Here is a 25174-nt window from a genome sequence, read left to right on the forward strand (position 1 = left end):
ATGCTCTCACTACAAGAAAGGGACAATAATTTTGTGACTGTTCAATGTGTTAGCTAATGTTATGGTGGTAGTCTCTTTGCAGTACATAAGTGTCTCAGATCAACATGTTGTACACATTAATCTTACACAATGTGGTTCATCAATGATATCCTGATAAGAATTGGAATAAATATAAAATAAGGCTGTAGTCTTAAATTATGAAAATAAAGCATTAAAACTTTAGGTAAAGATTCAGATGCCACTTTGGAAGCACTCTTTAAGAAAACAAATAGGACACAGCCACTGAAAATAAAATGCTACCATTAGGTGAAAAGCAGTTTAGACACTGCTAAAGAGAGAATTACCAAACCGGAAGCTAGGTATGAGTAAATAACTTAAAATACAGTACAAAGACACTGAGACTGAAAACGTGACAGAGAGGCTAAAAGACATAAAGAATGGAATGAGAAGGCCCAACATATAACTAATAAGACTCAGAGGGAAAGGGGGGAGGAGATGAGAATGAGAAAATATAGGCAGATAATAGCCGAGAAGCTTGAGAACTGATACTTTATCAGACTGAAGAAAAGTGAATCCTGCACAGAATAAATAAAATAAATCCACACCGAAACACATTATGCTGCAACTGTAGAGCATGAAAGCCAAAGAAAATCTTGAAAACACTTGGAGGGAAGGCATCTTACCTACAGAAGACAAGACAATATGAAGCCAACTTCTCAAGAACAGTGGCGGCCAGAGGACAATGGAACAATGGAATCATAATGGAATGAGAATAATCTTGAAGGAGCTGAGGGAAAATAGCTGTTAACCTCAAGTGTTACACAAAGCTAAATTACTTTTCAAGGATTTTGTTCCAGAAACTGTAAGCTAAATAACACATAAGGTTGAATAAAATGTAATAAAAATGGAAAATAATACTGTTTTGTTAGGTTTCCAAAGAACATTCTCAAAAGACAAACCCATGGCAAAATTGCTGAGGTGATACTATATTTTCATAGAAATTTGTTCAGCTGCTGCAAAGCTCTCTTTACGGTGGTCAGGAGAATGCGGAGGAGATCACTCTATGCGTCAGCTCACCCCAGATGCTTGCTTCTAGCTCTGTTCCCTTCAGACAATCTTGTGTAGCCTCCTACCTGGTAACTCTGAGGAGACTCTCTTGAATGATATTGTTTGCTTTTGTAGGTGTTTCTGTGTTTTAGTTAATAACAAGGTGCGGCTTTGGTATCAAAAGAAAAAAAAAAGGCACAATGAGTTTGTTTTTGTCTTGGTTGACAAAAACAACACAGACATATTTTCGCACAGCTAAAGGACAATCACAGGCTGGAACTAGGCCCCCGGAACTAACCACTTCGATTTCATCATTTGCTTGTTGAGAAAGTTTCTGGTCTTGAAATTGTCTTTGCAATGTAAGTTCTGCTTTATGCTCACACATTCTTTCTTATTTTGATGGTTCTGGCTTACAGAAAATTATTTTTTGGCTTTTAATGGAATGTTTGTTCAATTAGAAGAGTTTTGGTTCTCCAGATGTTTTCATCACAAATTGAATAATAGGGTTATTGATCTTCAAGATGAGATGACTCAGACTTCAGACATTTGGGGTACAGGAAAGGTGGGCTCCTAGGACCCCTCTTGGGCTGATCTCTCCACCAAGAGTACTGGTGCTCAGACATTGGTCCCCCCAACCTGGGGCCTTCTCTGGCATCCTTTCCACTGTTGCTGGTCCTTTGGGGCTTCAGCACCTCCACCTTTGAACAGTGCTTCCAGAACCTCCTACTGGGGCAACCCTTCACTTCTGACAAGCAGGCCCCTCCCCATTGCAGCAATGTTGATGTCTTACCTTCCCTGGTCCAGCAGAGGAATCGCCCCTTCCTAGAACAGATCCTGCCAAGCACCACTCAGCCCATGGGGGTGGGTAGGAGAGGGCAGGTGTTGCAAGGCCCAGGGGTGGAGTGCAGCTGATGGGGAGGCAAGTGGGGGAGGGAGCCGATGGGGAGAACAGAACTGCAGACGCATGTCTTGTGGAGATGGCCACACAGGGGTCCTCTCATATAGCATAGTCATGGCCGTACGGAAAGCTGGTGTGGGGAGCACAGGGCAGAACATCTTGAACCACACTGAAAAGACGTTTCCCATTTTGATGTATGCTCTAACTAGCTTCATGACATCCTCTGATTTATTATGATATAAGGATAAATGAGGCCCTAAACTTCAAAAGACTGAGCCGTGAGGAATCCTGGAGAGAGAGCAGATGAAGAAAAGAGAAGCATTTTAATCAGAATTGTTCTTCATGAAAGGAATCTCTAGCGCTGTCCCCAGATGCAAGATGGCAGGTTGGAAAGGAAGTTAAATCTACCTCGAAACAGATAATGGAAAAGATTTTTCTTTTCTTACCAAATCTTAAAACCACAGATACTTTGTAACTAAATGGCAGACTAGATCCCAGTGAGATCTGAATCCACTGACACTGAATCCCGAGTGTGGCCTTTTTCTGTGGCTCCGTCCTTGGACACCCAGCCAAGCGCCTGGTGCCACATGCAGTCATCCCACTCACCGGGTGGCCTTCCTTCTCTGGGACAGTGGACGCCCTTCAGGACACGCATGCACATATTACCACATCCTAGAAAATCAGTGTGATCTGTAGATCCGTGGTGAGGACTGAGCACTCGCCGTGTCACACATGGGCCCACAGGAAACCATTACAGATTGCAGAGGCAGACGCATTGTGTTGCTATGACAACAGTCTCTCTCTCTTACAGACAGGGACGGTTCTTAGAACGCAGCACTGCTGTTGTGGGCACGTAGCACCTGTGGAGTTCTCATCTTACTCTAAATAGAGTCCGATAAATTGTCATCTTGCCTGTTCTTCGAGTCATGACTCACAGTCATGTTCACAGTTGAATCAAGGTAGCGGAGTATCCCTTGTTTCTGGAACACAATAAACATATGTGTGAGTGATGTTCTGGGGTGACTGCCATGGCAGGAGCCCCCTCGGACACGGAGAACGTGCATGAGCCCTGTGGGAGCCGCCACCAGAAGTCACGGGAGACACAGGGAATTATGGGTGGCAAGCACGTATCCCTTAGAGGGCTGAGGAAGCTTGAAATTATGAATATTCTTTTTTGTGACACTTAGCTGCTCAGATAAATTACTACTATTTTGTTGAACGACTGACAAACCATAGGAATGACTCCCGACTGACATATTTGGGAAGAAAAGGTGTATCTTGCAGGTGTGGGCTGACTGACATTGTCTCTCTCTCTCAAAGTATGAGGAAGATCCCTAAACCCTTATGTGACAGACACCAGCAGGTGACTCTTCTGTTCTGGGGCCACGCTGACTGGCCTCCACCAGCAGCCAGTCTAACTAACGCCTGTGTTCTGAAGGTGGTTGATGTGGTGAGTAGCGGGGACAGGCCCACCGCTGGGCCGTGGAGGCCAGGAAGTCATCGGGCTTGTGGTTGGAGCCAAGGTCTTTGCTCCACTGTCTGGGGACCAGAAGGTGCCAAGCCCTCCCACCTACCCCCCAGGTTTCATGTTCCCTCAGCAACGTGCCTTCTCGGGCTTTCCTTGGTCTGCTCCTCTCGGCCTCTGTCTGCAGGAGCCACTGGCTGTGGTGGTGACCTGGCCAAGCTGGAAGATAAGGTGACAGCACCTCGAGGACCTGTGTGACTCCTGGCGCTTTTTTCTTGAAGACAGTATTAGTTTCCCAGGCCGCTGTAACATAGCACCCCTGACTGAGAGCTTAACACAGCACAGATTTACTCTCCTGCCATTCTGAAGGCCAGAAGTCGGACACGAAGGTGTCATCAGGGCCCCGCTCCTCTGCAGACCCTGGGGAAGGCTGTGCTCCAGGACCCTGTCCCTGTTCCTGCTGGCTTCCAGGCTCATGGCCGCATCCCTCCAGACTTGCCACAGTGGCCTCCCTGCATGCGTGTTTGTCTCTTCCTGCGCTGCCCTCAGAAGGACACCTGTCATGCTGGATTAGCTGCCCTTTGCCAGTATGGCCTCATGTAACTAATGACATCTGCAGTGACCCTAGTTCCAAATAAGTCCCATTCTGACCTGCCAGGGGTTGGGACTTCAGCACATGGAGGCCGGCAGGGAGGGGGACACAGTTCAACCCATAATGAAGACCAAATCACTTCAGTGAAGAAAATCCAGGAATCAGACATCGGAGAGCAGCATTGTTGTGTGAACCCTTGTTACTGTGTGTTCAGAGCAAATGACTGAGCTGCCTACAGTTGCTTTGCTAGGAGGACAGAGTACTTGTGGGAAGGAGGGTGGGTGGGGCTGTGGATGGAGGGTGGCCAGAGCCCCTGTGAGCGGAGCATCCCTGCTTCTGAGGTGCACTTGAGGGCACGCCCCCTTCTGTTCACAGAGCCACGGTGGCCTGCAGAGAAGGGATGGATGCCTCGAGGGCTGGGGGCTTGGCAGCCTTTCATTCACCCTCTGTCAGTAGGGAAGGGAGCTTATGGTGTCATTGTCTCACTTTCTTCAGCACAGAGAGCCATGGATTGCCTCCTCATTGCAAAGCCAAGTGCTGGGGATGGGCACAGGGGAGAAAGAGGGTAGGTTCGAGGACGGGTGGGCTGCACTTGGCCATTTCACAGATGGGACAGTCAAGGTCCAGAGGAGCAGAGCAGCTTCCCCAGGTCCCATGGCTTGGGATTCTTGTCGAGTTGCTCTTGCTCCGCAGCCTGTGAGCTTGTTCCTTCCCTGTGAACACCTCAGTATCTCTCAGCTTCAGATGGTTTTGTCCCTTGCTAGGGATGTGGGCAGGTGACCGCTCAGAGCCTCCATTCCTTCCTCTGCAGAGTGGTCCCTCCCACGTTGAATGCCAAGTCCTATCCTGTATTACTCTCCATGAAACCCACTGGGCTTGCAGGATTTCATCTCCTGTTCAACTGTGGAGGCTCCGGAAGGTGGTGGGAGGTGTGACCTTCAGGCCACAGCCAACAACTGCCTTGTGCTCAGTGCCTGTCCATGAACACTGCATCCCCTGACTTTGCTGGGGAGCTCTGGGATCTCTCTTTTCTGTCGGAATAAAGTTTAAATGGGTTCACAAGGAAACTCTCAAAGCAAATTGAGATGATCTGGAATATAAAGCCTTGCTTTTAAACCTTGACTCTTGTCCTTACACACTTTCTATCCGAACCATTACAAACATGGAAGACAAACTGAAATTTGTTCAATGATATACCTAAACAGAAGAGAATAAAATCCTACACATACACAGGTCAAGAATTGCATAGCTTGTATCCGCAGGCCCATCTTGTGAAAAAGCCCTCACTGAAATGCATTGAAGAGGGGGGTGGTCCTCCAGCCTTGGTCTCTCCATCTGCAGAATGGGGCTAATAACTCCTGCCTCCCAGGGCTGTTGTGGCTCTTAGAGATGACAGTGGATCCGAGACCCCTAGGACAAGACGTGCACTCAGTGCCTAGGAAATCTTCCCTCCCGTCCCCTTCAATGCAGACCATGCTGTCCCCTCCTCACCAGCACCTCTGCCCCCTCTCAAAATACCATGTATTTTGCAGATGAACTGGTGTGTGAGAGTGATCTAAGATCAAAGTCTGCAGGTCCCACAAGTTAATATAAAAACAGACCAAGCAGATTTTCTTGCTGGGTGGATTCAGGTAAGATTGAGCTCCTAAGTACCCCGGATTTGTGGAATTTGCTGCTAATATTAAAGAGATTTACATTTCTGTTATACCGCTGCAGGCTTAATCTGATCACTGCAAAATGCTCAGAATTCATTGCTCTTTCAAGGACAACTTGATTGGGTAAAAATTGGACCTTTATTTACAGAAGCCTTTGGACTGTGGGTACCAATCTGTTTTACTCGCCTTTGCAGTTCCTTCAGCCGCGCCTGAAAACGTGTCGGCTGAGGCCGTCAGCTCCACCCAGATTTTACTGACATGGGCTTCGGTGCCTGAACAGGACCAGAATGGGCTCATACTGGGCTACAAGGTATGTTGGGGGTGACTCTTCCATGCTTAGGCCATGCAGGTGCTCCCGCGTGTCACTCCCCTAGACCAAGGAGCGCAGAGGGACGTCCAGACCTGCAGCACGAGCCTGTGTTGTGACGTTCACATCTGTTGTCTCCTCTAAACTTCATTCCCACCTGGGGATGAGGCCTGGGTACGACCTCCTAACATAGGCGCAGACAAGGCATTGATGGGAGCTGGCTGCGTAAACTCGAGCCTCTGCTTCCAGGCTTGTACAACAGGAGTACCCGTGGTGGCTGGCTCTGAGTCTGACCTGAGAAACAAGTGGGTTTGATTTTGTAAGAAGCGCTTTGCTCCTAGCCTGTGCCGAGTCAGTGCAAACTACCTGCTCACACACGGGCATTCCAGCACCGTGGGCAATCCCGGGCCATGGCGGGCGCAGGAGGGGGCGTACGCCTTTCTGCTTCTCCAGGAGCCCTTGCTGGGTTCAGTCCTACTTTTACTTACCCACGTGTGCTTGTGATCCATCCCCAGAGCGGAGGGATGGATTTTCCCGGATGTGCCCAGCAGCCCCCCTCCACCCTGGTCTGTTACACCCCACCCCACACGGCCTCTGGGCATGGGTACTCCCCACTTTCCTGGTTTCCATCCCTAGTCTCTGGTTCTCCCCACCTGTTTCCCTGGGCATTCAGGCTGCCTCGGGCCCTGCTGGACATGGCACTGCTACTGGGCAGGTGCAGTGACCTGGGTCCCGGCGAAGAGAGCTTGCCTGTGGCATCCAGGCTCCTCCCTGAGGACCTCCATCTTCCATGGCCTTCTGGGTCCCCGACTGAGGGACCCGCGTAGGAAGGGTGAGCTGTGAATGACTTAGCAAACCAGAGGCAGCTGGCAGGGCCATGGAGCAGCGCCTCCCAGGGTGCTGTGTCTGTGTGTGGGGCCCGGGATTCCGGGACTTACAGCAGCTGTCCTGAGGCAGGAGCCCAATTTCCCAAGAAGCTGGGAAACCAAGGTGGGCGGGGGGATACTGATTCCTTCTGCCGGAGGTACACTGTCTGCGTTTGTGATGGAGGCCTCGTCCTCGTGGCCGCGGTTGGTGTAGCTACTGTCTGTCATGTACCTCGGATCTTGTTAGTCATGGCTTGGGGTCAGCCCGCCCAGCCTTGGCCTGGGTCATGACTCCAGCTCCTCCTGCCCCGGAGACCCGCTTCCCCCAAAACACCAGTGTATGGAAACTAGACCCGTAAGCCTGGAACACAGCTGCTGTGGCGGAGAATCCGCAGTCAGCTGGTCCTGGCCGTGAGCTGGAGGGACCCCCTCCTGGCACCCACACCCCCGTGACCGCACACGTGTACGCTGTGGTTTCAGATCCTGTTCCGGGCCAAAGACCTGGACCCCGAGCCCCGCAGTCACGTCGTGCGAGGGAACCACACGCAGTCGGCGCTGCTGGCAGGACTCCGCAAGTTCGTGCTGTACGAGCTGCAGGTGCTGGCGTTCACCCGCATCGGCAACGGCGTGCCCAGCTCGCCCCTCGTCCTGGAGCGGACCAAGGACGACGGTACGGTCACAGCGTGCTCCAGCAGCCCCAGCGACCCGAGCGCGCTGCTCATTTGTAACTGAATTTTCAAACCACTTCCACCACCCCCTCTCCCCACCTTTTCTCAGTTGAGAAAAACAAAACAGGATTGTTTTTCAGTCACTGAGCGTTTATATGGCCAATTTCAGCCCGGAGTGAATTTTTACAGCCTAATTATGAACCTCTGCGAATTTCGGTCGTAAATTGAAAGAGGCCTCACAGTAAAGGCCGGGTTGGGTGGGGGCCGTAAAACGTCCAGCCGCTCCAGCTGGCGGCGTCTGCACAGATCGGGTTAGGAGCCCCCCCACCCCCCCGAGCCTGGGTGCCTCTGTTTCCCTGGTGCCAGCCGCTCCCGCAGTCCGCACGCCAAGAGGTCCCTAGAAGTTCGTGCCCCGCGTGCAGCGGGCTCCGTGGGCTCCGTGGGCTCCAGACTCCCCGCACCCATGCTTCCAGGCCGGGATAACAAGCGCCTCTTGACAGCTCTGTTTTTATGGAAGTCTAAATCATCAGCACATATGTTTTTCCACTTTGTAGATGTCAAACACTTAAAGGTTATCTCTTTTTACATTTTTATTTTTACATGGGCTGTAGCAAATAGTCAGGGAGGAGTGGTATATATTCTAGGGGAAAATACAGCTCTCCCCGCCCCCTCCCCCACACACACACCTTAGGGATCAGAAGCTTCTCACAGAAATGCAACAACTCGATTTCCTGGTACACGTCTGCCGAGGTCATTCAGTTAGCCCCACGGTGGTTTGTGCTCTCCTGGGAGATGGCAGCACGCTGGGCTTGAGTCGAGGAGAGGAAGGAGCTCTGCACACTGTCCTGTCCTGGTTGCAGAGCCCCGGGGGGGCTGGGGTCTGATGCGGGGGCAGTGGCCTCAAGGGTGTTAGCAGAGCTCTGCGAACCCATGGCAGCCTGGGTTACAGGAACGGAAAGAACCAGGGGCCTCCAACCTTGGCCAGTCACAACTGCCTCCTTCTAAAGTAGAGGCTGGAACTCACAGAATGCTTTTCCTTCTTCTCCCACAGTGCGATTTCCACTCCCGCAGTTCAGTGTGATCCCAGTGATGCAGCTTGGGGACAGGGCAGGGGACAGAGGCCACATAAGCCTGCTGTTGAAATTCGCATAATTGCAGCTGGTCCTGGCTTCTGAACCTATACCCTCCTTACATTTATGTTACCAAACACAAGGGTCACAGATTTATCTAAACCACAGGTTTAAAATTTTAAATACTGTTCTCTACTTAATAGTGAGAGGCAGAATTCAGCAGCCTCAGAATGACTGTAACACCCATAATCCTATCTCTGTGTTCATTGTTCTGAGCCCCTTGCCTCTTACCTGGGAATCTGTTCAGTTCCAACAAGAAGTTCTGGACTGGCCACTCGCCTCCCCCTTTAAGTAAATATATTTACAAGGGCCATGACACTGGTAGGCAATGGCACCACGCCACACAGAATTATTATACATGTTTGTGCACATCAACTCTTAATTTTCTAAGACGATGCATAGGGGAAAAATCATTCATTGTAAACATGGGGAGGGACTTTAGGCCATCGGATTTATCTAACTCCTGGTAGCAGGTGTCAAGCCCCCGAAAGGATTCAGCCCACATTGGCAGAATCTTGACCTTGGGCCTGGCACACTTGCAGCCTCACTCCCCTTGCACTCACGGGCTCCCAGCACGGTCTGTGAGCACCACTTCTGGAGGCTGGAAAAGCAGCTGAGCTGGGTTCTAAATGAGGTGTTTTCTCAACACCATTAGGGGGCCACATGGAGCCAGTTAGATTCCAAAATCCATTCGTGGCCTTGGAGCATCTGGTCCATGAACAGAGTCACCCATGGTCGCAAACACTTGGCCAGCCCACAGAGCCCTGTGTAACGTTGTAACCTCATCACGTCCCCCTGTAGCCCCGTATCGACACCTGGCTCACAGGTTTCTTTTCCTCCCTCCAGCCCCGGGCCCACCAGTAAGGCTCGTGTTCCCAGAAGTGAGACTCACATCCGTGCGGATCGTGTGGCAGCCGCCGGAAGAGCCCAACGGCATCGTTCTGGGTAAGGAAGCGGCCGTGATTAAAGAGATCATAGCTCAGAGGAAAATAGCAATTACATTGATTTCATCTGGTTTTTATTACACATCAAAGAGGTTGAACCAAAAAAAAAAAAATTGTGCCTGCCGCCACCCGGCACTTTCTGTGTGAAGGAAAGCAGGGTACCTCCTCTGTCCTGTAAGCTGTGTGCTGAGGTTCCTTTGCAGGTTGAAATTTACATTTTGTTGGCCCAGAACATCTTCCATTTGTTTGGGGTTTGCAACAAAACCATCTGTCTTTGGCCCTTCCTTCAGCTCTGAAATAACCAGGCTGTTTCCATGGGCATCTGGGAAGCAGCCGCCTCATTCCTCATGGGAGCCAGAGACCCGGGTTTCCCTCCCCAGTTCTGGGAAACATCCTTGGCTGCCAGGCCCTCACCTCATCCTTTTAAGAAGTTTCCAGAGTGAATTGTGTGCCTTGGGTCCCCGGGAAATTGTTTACTTTTAATGTTTTGTCCAGGGAGGCCTCTCGGATAGCATTGATGAAAAGCCTTAATTTTTCTTAGTTCCCCAAAGGCAGCAAGTCTTTTTTTTTTTTTTTTTTTTTTTTTTTTTTTTTTTTTTTTTAAATCAGTTCCCTCATTTAGTCACCCTTTCGGCATGACAAATTCAGGGCCTCTCCCATGCACGGTGTTGCGTGCATGGTGGGCCATAAGGAGTGAACAAGAGGTGCCCGTCCTTGGGATGTGAGTGGCTCCTGGCACTGTCAGGGAGAGGCACGAGAACACGAGGACCATGCAATATGACAGCTGACCAATGACCATTCACGAGATGCCCCGCAAGCAGGTCTCTGGGGCTGAGGGGCTCGCCACGGACAGAAGACAGCCTTGGGGCTGGATCTTGCTAGAGAGTGGCCTCTGCAGCCCTGGAGGAAGGGAAGAGGGTCACCCACTCACCAGACGGAATGCCACGTGCTTGTGGCAGTGTAGACAGACCCCAGCCTGGAGACGTGGGCTGGGCCGGGCTGGGGACGGCTGGGGATGGTCGGGCCGGCCATGCAGGGAGTGCCCAGGGGCCCAGATGGGTGACATCAGGCATCTAACAGCCAGGACCCCAGGCTGGGTCTACTCTCCAGACCCAGGCCAGCATCCAATAGGGTGTTTCCCCAGTCCAGACTCGCAGCAGACCCCCCTGTGTGTCTGCTTATGCACTGGGTGGTTACAGGAAGATTATTGGACTTACAGACAGGTAGTAACAATCACCACTCATACCCGCCAGCTTCTGACATAAGGATTCTAAGATTTGGTTTGAAAGGGGGTTTTACTTCATTAAAAAACACTTTTTTAAAACATCTGTGCTGAGGGCAGTAGGGAGTCACCCCAGGACTTTGAGCAGCAAAGTGACATAATCAGGTTTGTCTTTTAGGTAATAACTACACAGAGAGGCAAATATTTTTTGAGTTCTTGCTTCATGAACACAGGGAGGACGGAGCCTGGGGCGTGCCGACATCATCTGCTGCAAGGCTAGGGCCCTGCTCAGTCTCTCCCTTCCTGGTGCCATTCCCAGGGTTGCTGGGTGGAATACTTAGCTAAGAGTATTTCTGAATTGGGTGACCTTCAGAACTACAGGTTCTTGGTACCTTAATACCACAATGAGCCACAGAAGAAGCTGCTGGTAGAATGTGTATTTTGGATCCCGCCAGATGAGACAGGATTGCAGACCCCTGTTAGGCCCCGTGCCTTATGCTCCAGACTGGGGCAGGAGATGGTCCACAGAGTGCATGGCTGGGCCACAGGCCTCCCTGAGCCCCCTTAGCACCATGCCAACTGCTGTCTTTCCTGGACGGAACTGGGCTAAACGTCTGATGACCCAGGGAGCGGCCCCAGCTTTCCACGAGACAGGAAATCTGGAGCACAAAATGTGAATTCTAACCTGTCGCAGTACCCAGAGTCTCCAAGAAGCAGAGTCTCCCCAGCCTGCCGAGGAGGGAGGCCCTGTCCCCACCCCCCCAGGCCTAGCAGCCCCTGCCCACCCCCAATGCTCCCGCTGAGGCCTCTGCCCTCCCCCGGGCCAGCCCTGTACTGTACTTGCGGGTCCTTTGCCCTTCTGTGCCTCTAACGTCACATTTGATGTCGTCTCCATCTGCAAGCTCCCTCCACGCCTGTCCCTGCCTGGCCGTGCCCACTGTCACCATGCAAGTCTCACTGTCCAAAGGTAAAATCTTGTCACTTACCTCAAAGGGCATTTCTAACGTTTGTACGTCTGATTGAAAAAGCGCTGTGAACAGAGAATTCACACCACGATGAGATGGCATTTACAGCATTCAGATTTAGAGCCCTAGAAGGTCGGATATGACCCAGGAGAGACAGGGACATAGGCAAACATACACACACACACACACACACACACACACACACACTTACTCACTCACTCACATACTCCTGGAGAATGATCTGGAATGCCTGGGCGAGGGGAGCACTTCTGTCCCTGAATCCCAGAGACCTTTCCCGTCAGGTCATAAGCCTGAGTTCTCACAGCTGTACCCAAGGAGACATGCATGGGACACTCCTGCCATGTCGTGTTTGATGACAGGACACCCGAGTGTCCATCAGTCAGGCCACAGAAAGGTGTGTTGTGGACACTTTCCACAGCAGTTAAAGGAATGACCAAGGCCTACATGAATCAGCATGAGGAAGTCTCACAAGCCTGTTCGGGGGGAGAATACACCCAGTGGGAGAAGGTTCCTGTACATAGAAACCTCCATGAGTGTGATTATCACCATTCATGGGTCTACACGGTCCGTGCACATGTGAACTCACGGACAGGAATACACCCCGAGTTGAGAAGGGACGTTGCCTCTGAAGTAGATCTGGTGGGGCCACAGGATGGCCTCAACTACCCCGTCTCATCTTCTCTCTTATATGAAAAAAGAAGTCCAATTTGGCAAAATGTCTAAATTTATTCAAGTTGGTGCGATGAACACTTGGGTGTTCCATCTTTATTATTCCCAGCATTTTCTCTATATTGGAAAGATTTATAATAAAAAAGGACAATCATAAGATAAAAATAACACATTCACTCTAAACTTTGAAAAAATAGAAAATTCAGACATGTAACAGGAAAAAATGAAAATCACCACAATCCCACTTCCCAAAAAATAACGTTAATATTTTTTTCCGATCATTTTTCTAAACTTGTAAGCACAAAGTATTTCCTACTTAGAAGGCAGCCTCTCCGTCGTATTACAAGTGTGTTTAGCGACGGTGACCTGCACATGTCCCTCCTGCCCCGTCCACCACGGCCAACCGCCAGGACCCCCAAGGGATTTTGTGTTTATCTCTTCTTCGGTTTTCTATAAGATATTCCTAGAGTTAAAGTTAAGCTTAAAAATCTAATATCATGGTTGCCTGTTTTTAGACTTTGCTCTTCTCTTCCCACGTCATGAATCTTTCCTGCGTAGACACCCCACTGTCTGTGTCTGCACACACCCGACCAGGATGTATGCAGCATCTATAGTGTCCTGGCGCTTGCCCCTGGGTGCACGTGTGGAAGGGTCCCCAACCCCAGATGAGCGCGCCCAGCCTCGCAGGTCTGTTGGCTGCTCCTATCCCTGGGCTGCCCATGGCTTCATCTCAATTCTTACTGTTCTGTTCCCTTTTCAGTCTCTGATTTCTCCTTCTCGCTTGCTGGTTCAACCATGCACTTGGGTTTTCATTTCTTGATACCATATTTATTAGTTTGAGATGTCTTTTTTTTTTAAGATTTTATTCATTTATCTGACAGACAGAGATCACAAGTAGGCAGAGAGGCAGGCAGAGAGAGAGGGAGGAAGCAGGCTCCCCGCCGAGCAGAGAGCCTGACGCGGGGCCCCATCCCAGGACCCTGGGATCATGACTTGAGCTGAAGGCAGCGGCTTTAACCCACTGAGCCACCCAGGTGGCCCAGTTTGGGATGTCTTAACAGGAAGTTTTTTCAGGACATCTGGTTTACTAGATGCCGAAAGCAGACTTTTCTCTGTATACTTAAGTGCTGCTTGGATGTCCAAGATGCAAACATATTCATCCCAAAAATGTTATGTTGAAATGCAAATACATTATAATTAAAAATTTTTTAAAAATATGGATCATGTGCCAATTGTGCAGTGAGAAATAACGATGTGACCGACGTCCTTAGAGGTGAATCTTAACAGCATTTCTGATGATCTCCTCAGGATGCAGGCCTGGAAGCAGACTAACTGGGAGAAGGTGCTAGAACATTTCCAGAGTTCTTCCCCTACATGTCACACTCTCCCTTCAGAAATGCTGTGTCTACATAATAAACTCATGAATCCTGGGTATCCTCCCCTACTCTCCCCGGGTTTGAAGCACCACACTCTGGACAGGCCAACAGCAATGTGGGCAAGCTTGCAGACTCAGTAGCCCAGGCCGATGAATTTAGGCACAGGACTGAGGCCTTCTGTGCCTCAGTTTCCCTATCCCTCAAATGGGAATAACACATTCCCTTGTAGTGTTAACTGAGTTGTGCATGAGAACCTTAGGACAACGCCTGCCACGTGGTAAGCATTCAACAAATGTTTGCTCACATGCATGTCTATTTAGTATTTCATTATGTCTCCTGGACTGGAGAATTCTTTCTTGTCCCCCAAGTCTTCGCCCGGTGCCCGCATCTAGCTGGTCATCCCAAGCAGAGGTTTCACACGGACAAGACAGGAGAAGAACCAGAAAGGGCAGAAGTTGGTTTCAGGCTATAAGGGACATTCAAAAGTTTGGATTTTGATCTGTAGTCCCTGGGGGTGCCAGGTGGGGGGTGGTCACTAAAAACCAGGTAAAGAGGGGTGCCTGGGTGGCTCAGTGGGTTAAAGCCTCTGCCTTCGGCTCAGGTCATGATCCCAGGGTCCTGGGATCGAGCCCCACATAGGTCTCTCTGCTCAGCAGGGAGCCTGCTTCCTCCTCTCTCTCTGCCTGCCTCTCTGCCTACTTATGATCTCTGTCTGTCAAATAAATAAATAAAATATAAAAAAAAAATAAAATAAAAAATAAAATAAAATAAAAACCAGGTGAAGAGAGAGCATCATTTAATACCTCGTGCATTCTGACCATGGCAAAGCAAAGGTAAAATAGTGCTCTGTCTACCCATAATGCAGAAAAACACCACGTCCGAGCGTCTTCTGTGTTAATGGCCTTTAGTTATAACGGTAACAAATGTTGTCTGGGCAGCCCGTCACCTGGATATTATTACAGCTAGCACATCAAATTGCAGATGCCGTAGGAAGGATGAGAAAACAGTGCCTGAAGATTCAGATCAGTGTTCGAGGGAGAGAATGGGAAACATCTTTTTCGCACCACTGGCTTCCCACCCAGAGACCTCGAATCAGTGCTCCTGCTCGGGGCGCATGTATGAACTCCTCCCCAGCCCAGGCTTCGGTAATCTATATCAAAACATGCTCTTGCATTTCCAAAAAAGATTAACAGCTTGAAACAGCACCAAGCGCCTGCAGGGAAAAACACTTGCTTATTTGCGTAAATATTTTACTGTGGAGAGCTTTTAGCATTTAGAGCCTGCCTTTGGGGGACGTGGCGGGAGCCCCCTGAGCACGGTCACCCTCCCTCCCTCGCTGGCGACTCCGCTCTCCCTTAAATGCTGCCAAGCTGACATGCGGCATGTGCTCTTTAAACCCACGCGGGGCTGCCCGCACACACACCAGAGCTTCTCCCCACCTCCACCTGCCTGCCGAGGGCCTAACATTTACCCTCAGCTTATTACAGAAGGGGGTGCCAAGACTCTGCTGAGAGTTAGGATCGCAAGGGACTGTAATCCCTGTTTGCAAATACAGTTTTGATCCATTGTTGCATTTGTCTGCCCCCGGCCCTCACGCAGATAAGCCATACGGTGCCTGGGCTGGGCCTTCCAGGGGCCATTCTGTGGCTGTGGGCTCTCCCAACAAGTCGTGGGTGCTGGCAGGGCCATCACCGCTCACACCCACCCACTAGGCTACGGAGGGGGTTAGCAGCACCGTGCCCCATGGGTGGCCTTGGCTTCAGGCCCCCAAGCGGGCCCTAGAGACGCACCACTGAACAGGCGACTCTCAGATGGGGGCATTTCGCTCGCCCAGGATGCATGCAACTCAGGAGAAGCCTCCCACCCCCCAACAGGCTGTGCGCAGCTCCCCCGGAGGGCTCCAGGTGCGGTCGACAGTCACCCCATCTGAGGAGGCAGCTGGGACCCACCCTCCCAGGAGCCACACACCCACCCCAGCAGGCTCCCAGCACAGAAGCATCTTAGAACCTCCTCCTGCATCTCCAATAGCAGAAGGTTCTAGAACTGGTGTTGGGCTTGAAACACACACCCTTTCCCGATTCTGATTTTCAGGATGCGTGTTTTTTTTCCCTCTTCTGGGCATGTTCAGAGCTCGCGTAGTTTCCATCTTCGCCTTGGATCAGTGCGGCTCATACTTGGCCTTGCTCCCCAGAATGCCTGTATGATCATAATTCACCGATAACCTTACAAATCAGACTTCACTCGGGCCGTGTTTCCCTCCTGGTATTCATTCGGCTTGCCCATTCTTTCCTAACCCCCAGCGCAGCCTTCTGCCCTTATGCCACGACACCCAGCACGCTTATGTCCCTGATGGCACTCGAGCTGTGTAATTCCGTAACTGGCCTTTTCCACCATGACACTATCTCCCGTGATTCCCGACAAATGCAGGAACCGGTACTTGGCTGCTTCCTTCCACACTTGTGCACAGGAAAAGCTCTCCTCTCCTGCCCGTTGAGGCTGTAGCATTTTAAGGACGTTTGAGGTGCCCCGTCTTTATGTTCACCAGGCCACAGAATGAGGACTGGGGGACATCACCCTGACTTGAGGGCAGAGAAGAGGAAAGGACATAACCCCACGTTGGGGACTTTCTCCCAATAGCTCGTGTTAGGAGCCGGAACAAAGGCAGAGCTGACAAGCCGGGTTTCCCGCAGTTGCAAAGGGGCGACGCTGGGCCTTGCTGTTCGTGTGTTGCTTGAATCAATGCCATGGCTGCAGGAAGTGGGCTTTGTGGGCTCCGTGCTTCGGTGGCAGAGGAGCCCAGGACAAGCCCGCCGCAAACACCCCCTTCCCGCTCTGTGCTGGTAGCGCCTCGGGGGGCAGGTCCGCGCGGTGCAATATTCCAGCCAATCCAAACTCACACTCCTGAAGGACAAGAATGAGGCTTTCCAGATGTGGTGAGAAGACACGAATGAAAAGCCTGCACCTGGAGTAAAATTGGTTTTGTTTCCATTTCATAAGTGTAGAAAAATGATAACAAGCAGTCCCTAAGACAGGAAGAGTGACCTCGGTGGTGGTAGGTGCCATGTACGCCGTTGGCCCTCAGGGCCCCAGCATCGCCCCACACAACCTGGCCTGCTGTGTCCTGGGGCCAGCAGGGCACTGTGCCCGAAGGCACTCTCTGCTCTGGGGCCAGGCTCCTGGGGAAGTTGCCTGCCAGCAGTGCAGGCCCATAATAGGGTTGGGGGGTCACTGCCATAACCCCTGCCACACCCCCAAAAGCAGGCAGAGCCTTGAGGGCCCAGCCCGGGAACTGCTTCCTCGCGCCATCTGTGAGCTTCCTCTGTCTCCTGGGCTCGCCTCCCCAGCAAACTCTTCACCCTGGGTTGTCTTGGAGCCGACTGGGCCCCTCAGGACTCAGGCAACAACATCCATAGAACAGAAAGTGTCTGGTGTGAGCAGAGCCCCCGGCTGTCAAGCCCCTGCCCCTGCATAATCAGCTCCGTTCTCCTCTCCGGGCCGGTGTGGCCAACGGTGACCCACAGCGTCCCATGGCATGTGACATTCAGAGGGGCCTGGGCCTCAGGCCACCTCCCATCCTGACACACGCTCTACCCCTCCTTGGTGCTCCGGGCCCCAGCAGCTGAGGGCTCTGGCATTGGGGTGGGCAGGGTGGGGGGCCATTCTTCTTGGGTTGTCATGTTCCTTCCATGCCTAGCGGCAGCTTGAACTCCAAACCCTGCTGCAGGGGCCCCGAACCCACCACCCTGACCTTATTCCTGGTGCAGGTATCCCAAGCCTCCTCCAGACAACCCCAGATTTTCTGTCTGCTTTCTGAAACAACCCATCCTTTCCAGAGGAACCCTGGCCTCGGAGTTCCTGCTTCTCTGCTGTGCTGGCATCCGCCCCTGGGCACTGGTTTGTGCCCCTCCACTCCCCGTTCCCAGATGCCTTGCCGTCCCTCAAAATCTCCTTGCAAATGTCCTGTGGAATGGCCAGATTATTTTCCACTTGTCTCTCTTTTCTTCAGATCATCAGAATTCTACCATTCTAGAGCAGGAAGGAGCTGGGGAAGCAGCAGACCCTCCCCACCCCGGGCACAACGGGGCTCCCACGCTGCTCTAATAAGTGGGAGGTGCTAATAAGTAGGGCGAGTTTTTGCTTGATGCAAAACAATGTAGGGCTGAGAGCTTCTCCCTCTTCCCTTCTGGGTCTTACAGCTGGCCAAAGAATTAAGCTGACAAAAGGTGAACGGGAGAAAAATTTAATTTTGTGTGTACAGGAGTCCCAAAGATCGGAGGCTCAAAAGTGACCAAAGCAGTCTGTTTTTTAATGCCTTTGAGTTAAAGAAATAGTGAATTGGTGAGGAGTTGGCAAGACCAGGAGTTTGGGCTTGGGGGTCGACTGGTGAACAGGGTTCTACAGCCACCTTGGCCCTAACCTGTCCCAGGCGGGCGACAAGGCTGCTCTCTTCCTCCTGGTGCATCAAGGGGGACTGACGTCCTGTGTTCAGGAGGACAGAGGAGTGTCTGAGCGTCCCTCCGGCGTTGGCCGTTTCTTAAGTAACTTTAATCCAAAATAATCAAGAGGCGAAAATGGCATATTTGGGGGTGGCCTACTCTAACTCTGCTTCAGGGGCTGGAAATGAGAAACTGGGAGTTGCGCTGGGGTCGGCCGAGGTGTTGAGTATGGAGGAATGGCCTGCAGGCCGCAATCTTGGGCCCCTTGGGGGGCCAAGACCTGTGCGTGCAAGGCGGGCTGTCGGCCCGCTCCAGGTGCTGGGGTAGCGTGTGCAAGCAGGTGGTCCCTGTGTCTCCCTGCTCCCTCGGGCACAGGCGTGTGTTCTCACACGGTGAAAACAGCACCTGCTCAGCTCCTCCCACCTAGAAATCCCATGTGCCCTTGCACGGGGCCCAAGCCCCAGACCCACGTACATCAGCCTGCTTCCGGCGCAAAGCAAATCTCTGTCTTTTTGAGGAGGGCTGGTGTCTCTGCATCACGAGGAACGATATTCAGATGGCCGAACTCACTGACACCAGGTCCCACGTCATTCTTGAGGTTTTAAAAATGTTATGTTTGCTCATGTTCTTCTAGGTAACGTCTGTGTCTGTCAGTGTGGCCTCTGGGCTTCATTGTAAAGGTCAGTTTGTCTTTGCAAAATATCTTGCCTTGCTTTCTTTCTCTAGTTGAGGGAGATGCGTATGTTAATGTCACTGGTCAGTCATTAACGTGCTTTTTGTTCTGGATGCAGACAACCCTCCTCCACATGCTCGGGGTGGGCGGGGAAGGGGTCACCACCAAGGCCTCTGGCTGACACCGGTCCTACAGGAGGCTCGCTTCAGCCCCTGTGTATGGACCACATCCCCAAGCAGGCAACATGGCCTTGGGACAGCGGCTGCCTTCCCTGAAAGCTTTGATCTGTCCCGTGCGCCGCTTTAAATCAGCTGAGCAGGCATCGCTAGTCCCCCCACCAGCCTCGCTGCAAATCCTGACAACATAAAAATAATAACACGACTCGTAACAGCCAGAGAGAGGCATCCTGAGGTCAGAAGTGCTTTAAGAGCGTTGATTTACATAACTTTTACAGCCCCGGGTAAGTTTCTGAGCCGAAGTTCAGAGTTAATAGCTCAGATAACAGAGCTAAACGCACAGACCAGCAGGGAAAGAAAAGCAATACTGTAAGCAATCAGCCTTGTGTGACTGACAAGCTGGGGGAGGACGTACGCCGACATCACCCCATTCCCAGGGTCAAGTCCATGGGTGCTGTAGGAGGAATTAGGGACTGAGTACCTTGTGGAAATCATGACCGTCAGAGGCGAGGACATTGTGACACTCGGGCATGGGGAGGAGAAGGGCCACAAACAGATGCCGAGACTTGTGAAGGGCCAGACCTGTGGCCGAGTGAATGCCTAGCCAGGGGTGCTACCAAGGAGAGCCCGGCACGGGGCAGGATGCGGGCCCAGCTCGTGCACACTCAGGCAAGGACGAACGCGTCTCCACGGAGGCCTCAGCAACCCTGTGCTCTCCGACACTCTCCGGAAAGACACCCAAGAAGCCAGCAGAGCCGACCTGGCGGGCTGGGGCCTGGGCAGGAAAAGGTGTCTTTAAGCTCATTCCTTACACTCCCATGTTATTTGTGAGCTGTGTGAGTGTAATACAATTCAAGAGTAATGACGAAACATTGCAATAGAACATCTTAATGCCTTCATTAAGAAAAAAAAAAAAGCAGCTTAAGGAGAGGAATTTTCCAAGATGAATGCAATTGCGAATTCCGGGACAGGAAACCCCGTTCTGGCCAGAAGACCGCTGGCCAGGGACGCAGTCTGGGCCCCGGAGCACAGGCCACTATCAGGCAACGCGCACAGAAGGCCTGAACTCAGCATCGGCTCTGTGCCCGGATCAGTGCAGAACGCACAACACACAGCAAACTGGACAGGTGTGGCAGGGCCGGGGTGTCCCTCCTACGTCTTGGTCCATCCCCAGCTCCGACGGGCCCGAGCGGGAGTCTGACCCATGTCTGTCTGGGTCCCGTCCCTGGCTGCCCTCGCACTCACTGCCCTTCCCCGGAGCTGCCAGACCCAGCAGGTGTGCGGGTGAGGCCCAGAGGTCTGGGGGTGAAACTCCCTGGAGGCCACGTGACCAAGGACAATCCAGAGCGGCAGGCAGAGGAGCTGGTGGGAATGCCGAGTCCTGCAGCCACAGAGGATGGGGAACTGCCTACAGTCCTTCCTTTGTGATCACTTTACAACCTGGAATGAGTGTGCGTGATGCTCAGCTGGTACTGGGTCCCAGCTCCCCTTCCCTCCCCTCCACTCATGGTCGGCACCCTCCCTGCGGGTCAATCCAGGCCACACAGCCCCCTCAGGCAGCCTAACATGCGGAGACCCAGGGGGCACAGCAGAGAACTCCCAGAGCCTGAATCGCACTCTGGGCAGGTGTGCTTTCAGAGCATGTGCTGGTCGCACCCCACATGTTATCATCCCTCAGACATACTCTGGTGTGCTGCGATGCATGGTCTCCAGCAGCCAGGACTGGGCAAGGGGAATCTCCCTTTGCTGGAGGATGGGGGCAGATGTTTTCTCTTCACAGGAACAGTATCACTCAGAAGAAAGTGGGACTGGCTCAGGGCTCCCAGCACAGCTCTGCTGGCGGCTTCTTATGTGACCTCAGGCAGACCACTTACCCTCTCTCCGCTTTGTGGCCACGTGAGGATTCGTAGGTTTCCTGTCCTGACTGTTGTGAGGGCTCAGGGAGCCAGGAGGTCAGCAGGAGAGCCCCTTGTGGTGGCTACAGTGACCACGGTGTCCTCACCCTTAGGAGGCGAGGTGTCCAGGACTCTCCAAAGGCTTGGGACCAATGTCCCAAGGCACCAGAGCCCCAGACACCTCCACCTACAATGGGGCCAGGGAAAGAAAGGTAGGAAGAGGGTACAGAGAAGCTCAGCTCGGCTTCTCTGGGCTGTAGGTCATCAGTCCCTAAATGGTAAAGGACAGTCGTCTATTAGAACACCCTGGCCAGAGGCTAGAGGGCAGCTGGTCATCCTCGGGAGGAGAAGGAACCACAGGGTCCTGCAAACAGCAGACCTGTGAGTGGCCATCATTGTGGACCAGGCAGGGTGTGCCCGACTCCTGGTCTGCGTGGCAATGGCAGTGACCTACAGTGGTCAGCAGCTTGATGCTGGGTGCATGGAACCATCCCCCCCAGACTCATAGCTGGCCAGTTGGGGCTCCTCGTGTTGTTGGATGAATGACGAGCTGGGAGCTGGGAAGACACCCATAGGCCTGGGCCCCAACTGAGCCAAAGAAGGTGCGAGAAGGACAGCAAAGGAGTGGGGGCGTCTCACCCGGAGAGGCGGGAGGGCAGCGTGGAGTTCCTGGGGCTTGGTCAGTGGGCGACTGTCCCGCCCCCAGGAAGCCAGCCGAGCCCGAGCTGGTGGAGGACAGAGTCCAGCTCTGCTAGCCACGTCCCCTGGCCCAGGAGGTCCTTGTGTCACCAGAGCAGGCTCGCTGTCATCCGTGTTGGTGGAGGCCACCGTGCCCCACCAGCTCTGGTGTTAATCAGGGCAGAGCATAGCAGTCGGTGCCGGCGGGGAGGCCACGCGTGCTGTATCCCAGGCTGGGGCTGATAGTCGGCGCTGCTTCTTCAGACGTGGGCAGAGGGGGTCTCGGTACAGCCTGGCTGGGTGGCTCGGTCGTTAATAACATCTGATCACCCATAATCTCTTGATAATCACGGAACTTTAGGAGCCCTTCAGAGCCACAGAAGCCCCCCAGAACAGATGACATGCACCCCACAGCCTCCTCAGCAGGAGGGGGATTACATGGTGGGGAGCCCCCCAAGTCGGGGGCCATGTTGGGGTTTCCTGGGGTGTGGGCACAGAGGAGGGGCTGACAGCAAAGCTGGGATCTGCGGGCAGATAGGGAGGATGACCAAGAGGAAGGACATGTAACCATGGGAGAAGGGCGCCCTTGGAGGACCGTTCCAGAGGGAGGCACTGCCCTTGGCCCTGTGAGGGGAAGGGAGGTGACGGGAGGAACAAGGAAGGACAGAAAAAGCGGGAGCACTGGGCCTGCCCCTCAGGAGCACCAGCTGGTTCCCGCCTCGTCCTCTGGGCTCCAGCAGCTGTGGGGAAGATGAAACTGTTGCCACATCTTGGGGGCAGGAAGAATGAAGGGGAATGAGGGTCATGGGGGCCCAGTGTTCCAAGGCTCCGTCCGTCACCGCGACGTTTCCCCTTCTCAGATGCCGGTGGAGGAGGAAGGACGTCGGGGAAACAAAGCAGAGTGGGGGGTGGCGGGAATGTGGGGGTCTGGAGGGGGGTTGACGTGACTGACACATGGCCCTCCTGCCTCACCCACAGGGTACCAGATCGCCTACCGCCTGGCCAGCAGTAGCCCCAACACGTTCACCACGGTGGAGGTGGGTGCCACCGTGAGACAGTTCACGGCCACCGAGCTGGCCCCAGAGTCTGCGTATATCTTCAGGCTGTCAGCCAAGACGAGGCAAGGCTGGGGGGAGCCGCTGGAGGCCACCGTCATCACCACTGAGAAGAGAGGTAAGACCCAGGGCCCACATCCACTGTCGTGGAGCTCCGGGGCGGAGAGCTGGGCCCGAGCGGGAGTCATGATCTTGCTGGGCCACAGCTTCCCAGGGCAGACCCTGCACCATAGAGTGTCTACACAGCCCGACATTTACCGGACAGGCAGGAACGTCCCTCTCCACTCTCAGAGAGGTTGTGTAACTGGCCCAGAATGGGTCTGAGTCACCACGTTTGAGGGCAGCTCCCTGAAGCGAGGCACCAGGTCTCTGATGTTCCTACCCATGTACCCCACTGAGCAGGTGCTCAAAAAACACATCTACTACCGAGCGGTCCTGCAGAGATCTGTCTTCATGGACACTGCTTCTGTTCCAGGCTCTGGTGAGGTGCTTGTTGTACGTTGTCTTGGTTTATTTTCACCAGAGCGTGGCAAAGGAAGTGCTGTGAGCCCCCGTTCTGCAGAAGAAGTGGGGCCCAGACAGAGTCAGCTATTGGCCAGGGACGCAGCTGTGGGAAAGGGACATGGACACCCTCCCCAGGCCCCAGGCCGCCTCTTCCCACAGCAGTCTGCTGTGGCTTCTCATCTCAGCAAGCCCCTGACATGCCCTCCAGCCTCGCTCTGGGATCTGCCTCAGCAGGCTCCCTCCCCAGGGCCACCCTAGCTCTAGTCCCAGACGTCTCAGTAAGAGGATGACAGGAAGGCACTTGCTTGGAGAAATGACCTGTCCTACCTCCCATCTGGGAGTCCCCAAGCACCAGGCTCTGGAGCTGTGTGACTTCAGACAAGGCCCTTCCCCTGTCTGTGCCCTGGCACCCACCCGGTGGCCTCTTGGGAAGTACGAGGGCCAGCACGGTCCGCAGGCCTCTGGGGGCAGAGCTGGTGCAGCGCCCACGCTCAGAGGGTGAGCCCGTGTCTCCGCGGCCTGTGCAATCGCTCTAGGACATAATCTAGAGCAGACAGTCTAAGGGAGGCATGAGATGAATCGAAGTGCTTGAGAATCAAAGGGCCAGTCTGAAACCTACGAAAGGTAGAAGGCAAAGGAGGCTGTTGAGCGCTGAGCCCTCACCATGTTCTGGCCACGCTCCAGGCAAGGCAGCCCACTTCTCTCTCTAATTCCCACACAAGCAGGCCAAGCAGGTGGGGAAGCTGGTGCCCCACAAGGTGGAAGGGCCCACCAAGGTCCGGCGGCTGCTCGGTGGCCACCCCGGCTAGAACACCCGGCTGACCCTTCCAGTGGCCAACAGAGGGATGCTAGCATCACCTGTCTGTGGCTTTGGATCTTCCAAAGGCTCCATCTTCCGGGGGAAGACCAAACCCTTCAGCCCACTGTGAGTCCCCCGACACCAACCACTGAGCCTCAGTCCCCCAAGGACGATGACAACTGCACAGCCCCTCTAATGACAACAGTTACCTCTACTGTTAACTGGAGGACGGAAGCCTGGAAGTCACCGGAGATGCCGGAGCGTGAAGCTGATGGAGAGACAGCACACTTGGGGCCCTGGCTATCAGCACAGACACTGTCTAACCTATGGTCCTGGCACAGGGTGGCAGCTGGGGGTGGGGGCTGGCCAGACAGAGGACAGGCCGCAGGAGAATCCCTCCTGCCCAGGTCGTCCGGCTCCTCCTTGTCTGGGTCATGCTCGGGGCCCTAAGTGCCTCTCGCAAAGGCTCCTGCCTTCTTCCTCAGAGTGGATACAGCCCCAGAAGGGAATCCGGCACTTTCTAAGTCCCAGGGAAAGACACAGGTTTGCTAATAGTTTGGTGTGACTTCAATCCAGATGGAAGCATAAACGTGCGTGCCTTTTAGGAGGCATCCCCGGTCCACAGCGGGTCTGCTACTGATGGGGCTGGGGGATGCACACCCACATCCCAGCCTGTACCCCGACCTGTGCCCCGATCACCCGCACCAGCTGCCTGGGGCCCACAGGGCCAAGGGGCTTTCTTCCAGGGCCCACTGACCCCCACCCCCACCCCAGCAGAGCTTTGCCCATTGCCAGATGCCCAGGCTGATGAGGGGACGCAGGCCTGTTGCTCCGGGTGAGGAGAACCGGGCAGCCCGAGCGTGTGTTCCCAGCAGAGCACAGACCACATCAGGGGGCAGGGCTCCCCCCACTGTCACCACAGGGCCAGCCAGCCAGCTGTCGCTGCTTTATTACCCACAACACATTCTCAACAGGATCGATAATCTTCATGATAAACAATTAAACAATTATTCCTCCCTCTGTGGATTTTCTCCGCTGCAATCGATGGGGTGAGGAGACGCGTGACGGAAGTGATCCGGGCTCAGGAGCCAGCTCCCGGCCCCATGCCCTGCATCCCCAGTCACCAGCGCTTT

At 53.3% G+C, this 25174-nt stretch overlaps 1 protein-coding gene across 3 annotated transcripts in view; it reads left to right on the top strand.

The window, feature by feature from the left end:
• Positions 1-25174, top strand: part of SDK1 (sidekick cell adhesion molecule 1) — an 867118-nt gene that overhangs the window by 765704 nt on the left and 76240 nt on the right. For all 3 annotated transcript variants that reach the window (XM_059154465.1, XM_059154466.1, XM_059154467.1), the window contains exons 26-29: positions 5852-5967; positions 7311-7500; positions 9475-9573; positions 22662-22856. In XM_059154465.1, coding sequence (XP_059010448.1) covers positions 5852-5967; positions 7311-7500; positions 9475-9573; positions 22662-22856 — 600 coding nt within the window. The remainder of the gene's footprint in view (positions 1-5851; positions 5968-7310; positions 7501-9474; positions 9574-22661; positions 22857-25174) is intronic.

This window comes from Mustela lutreola, chromosome 17 (genome assembly GCF_030435805.1).
Source record: "Mustela lutreola isolate mMusLut2 chromosome 17, mMusLut2.pri, whole genome shotgun sequence".
NCBI classification, from domain to species: domain Eukaryota; kingdom Metazoa; phylum Chordata; class Mammalia; order Carnivora; family Mustelidae; genus Mustela; species Mustela lutreola.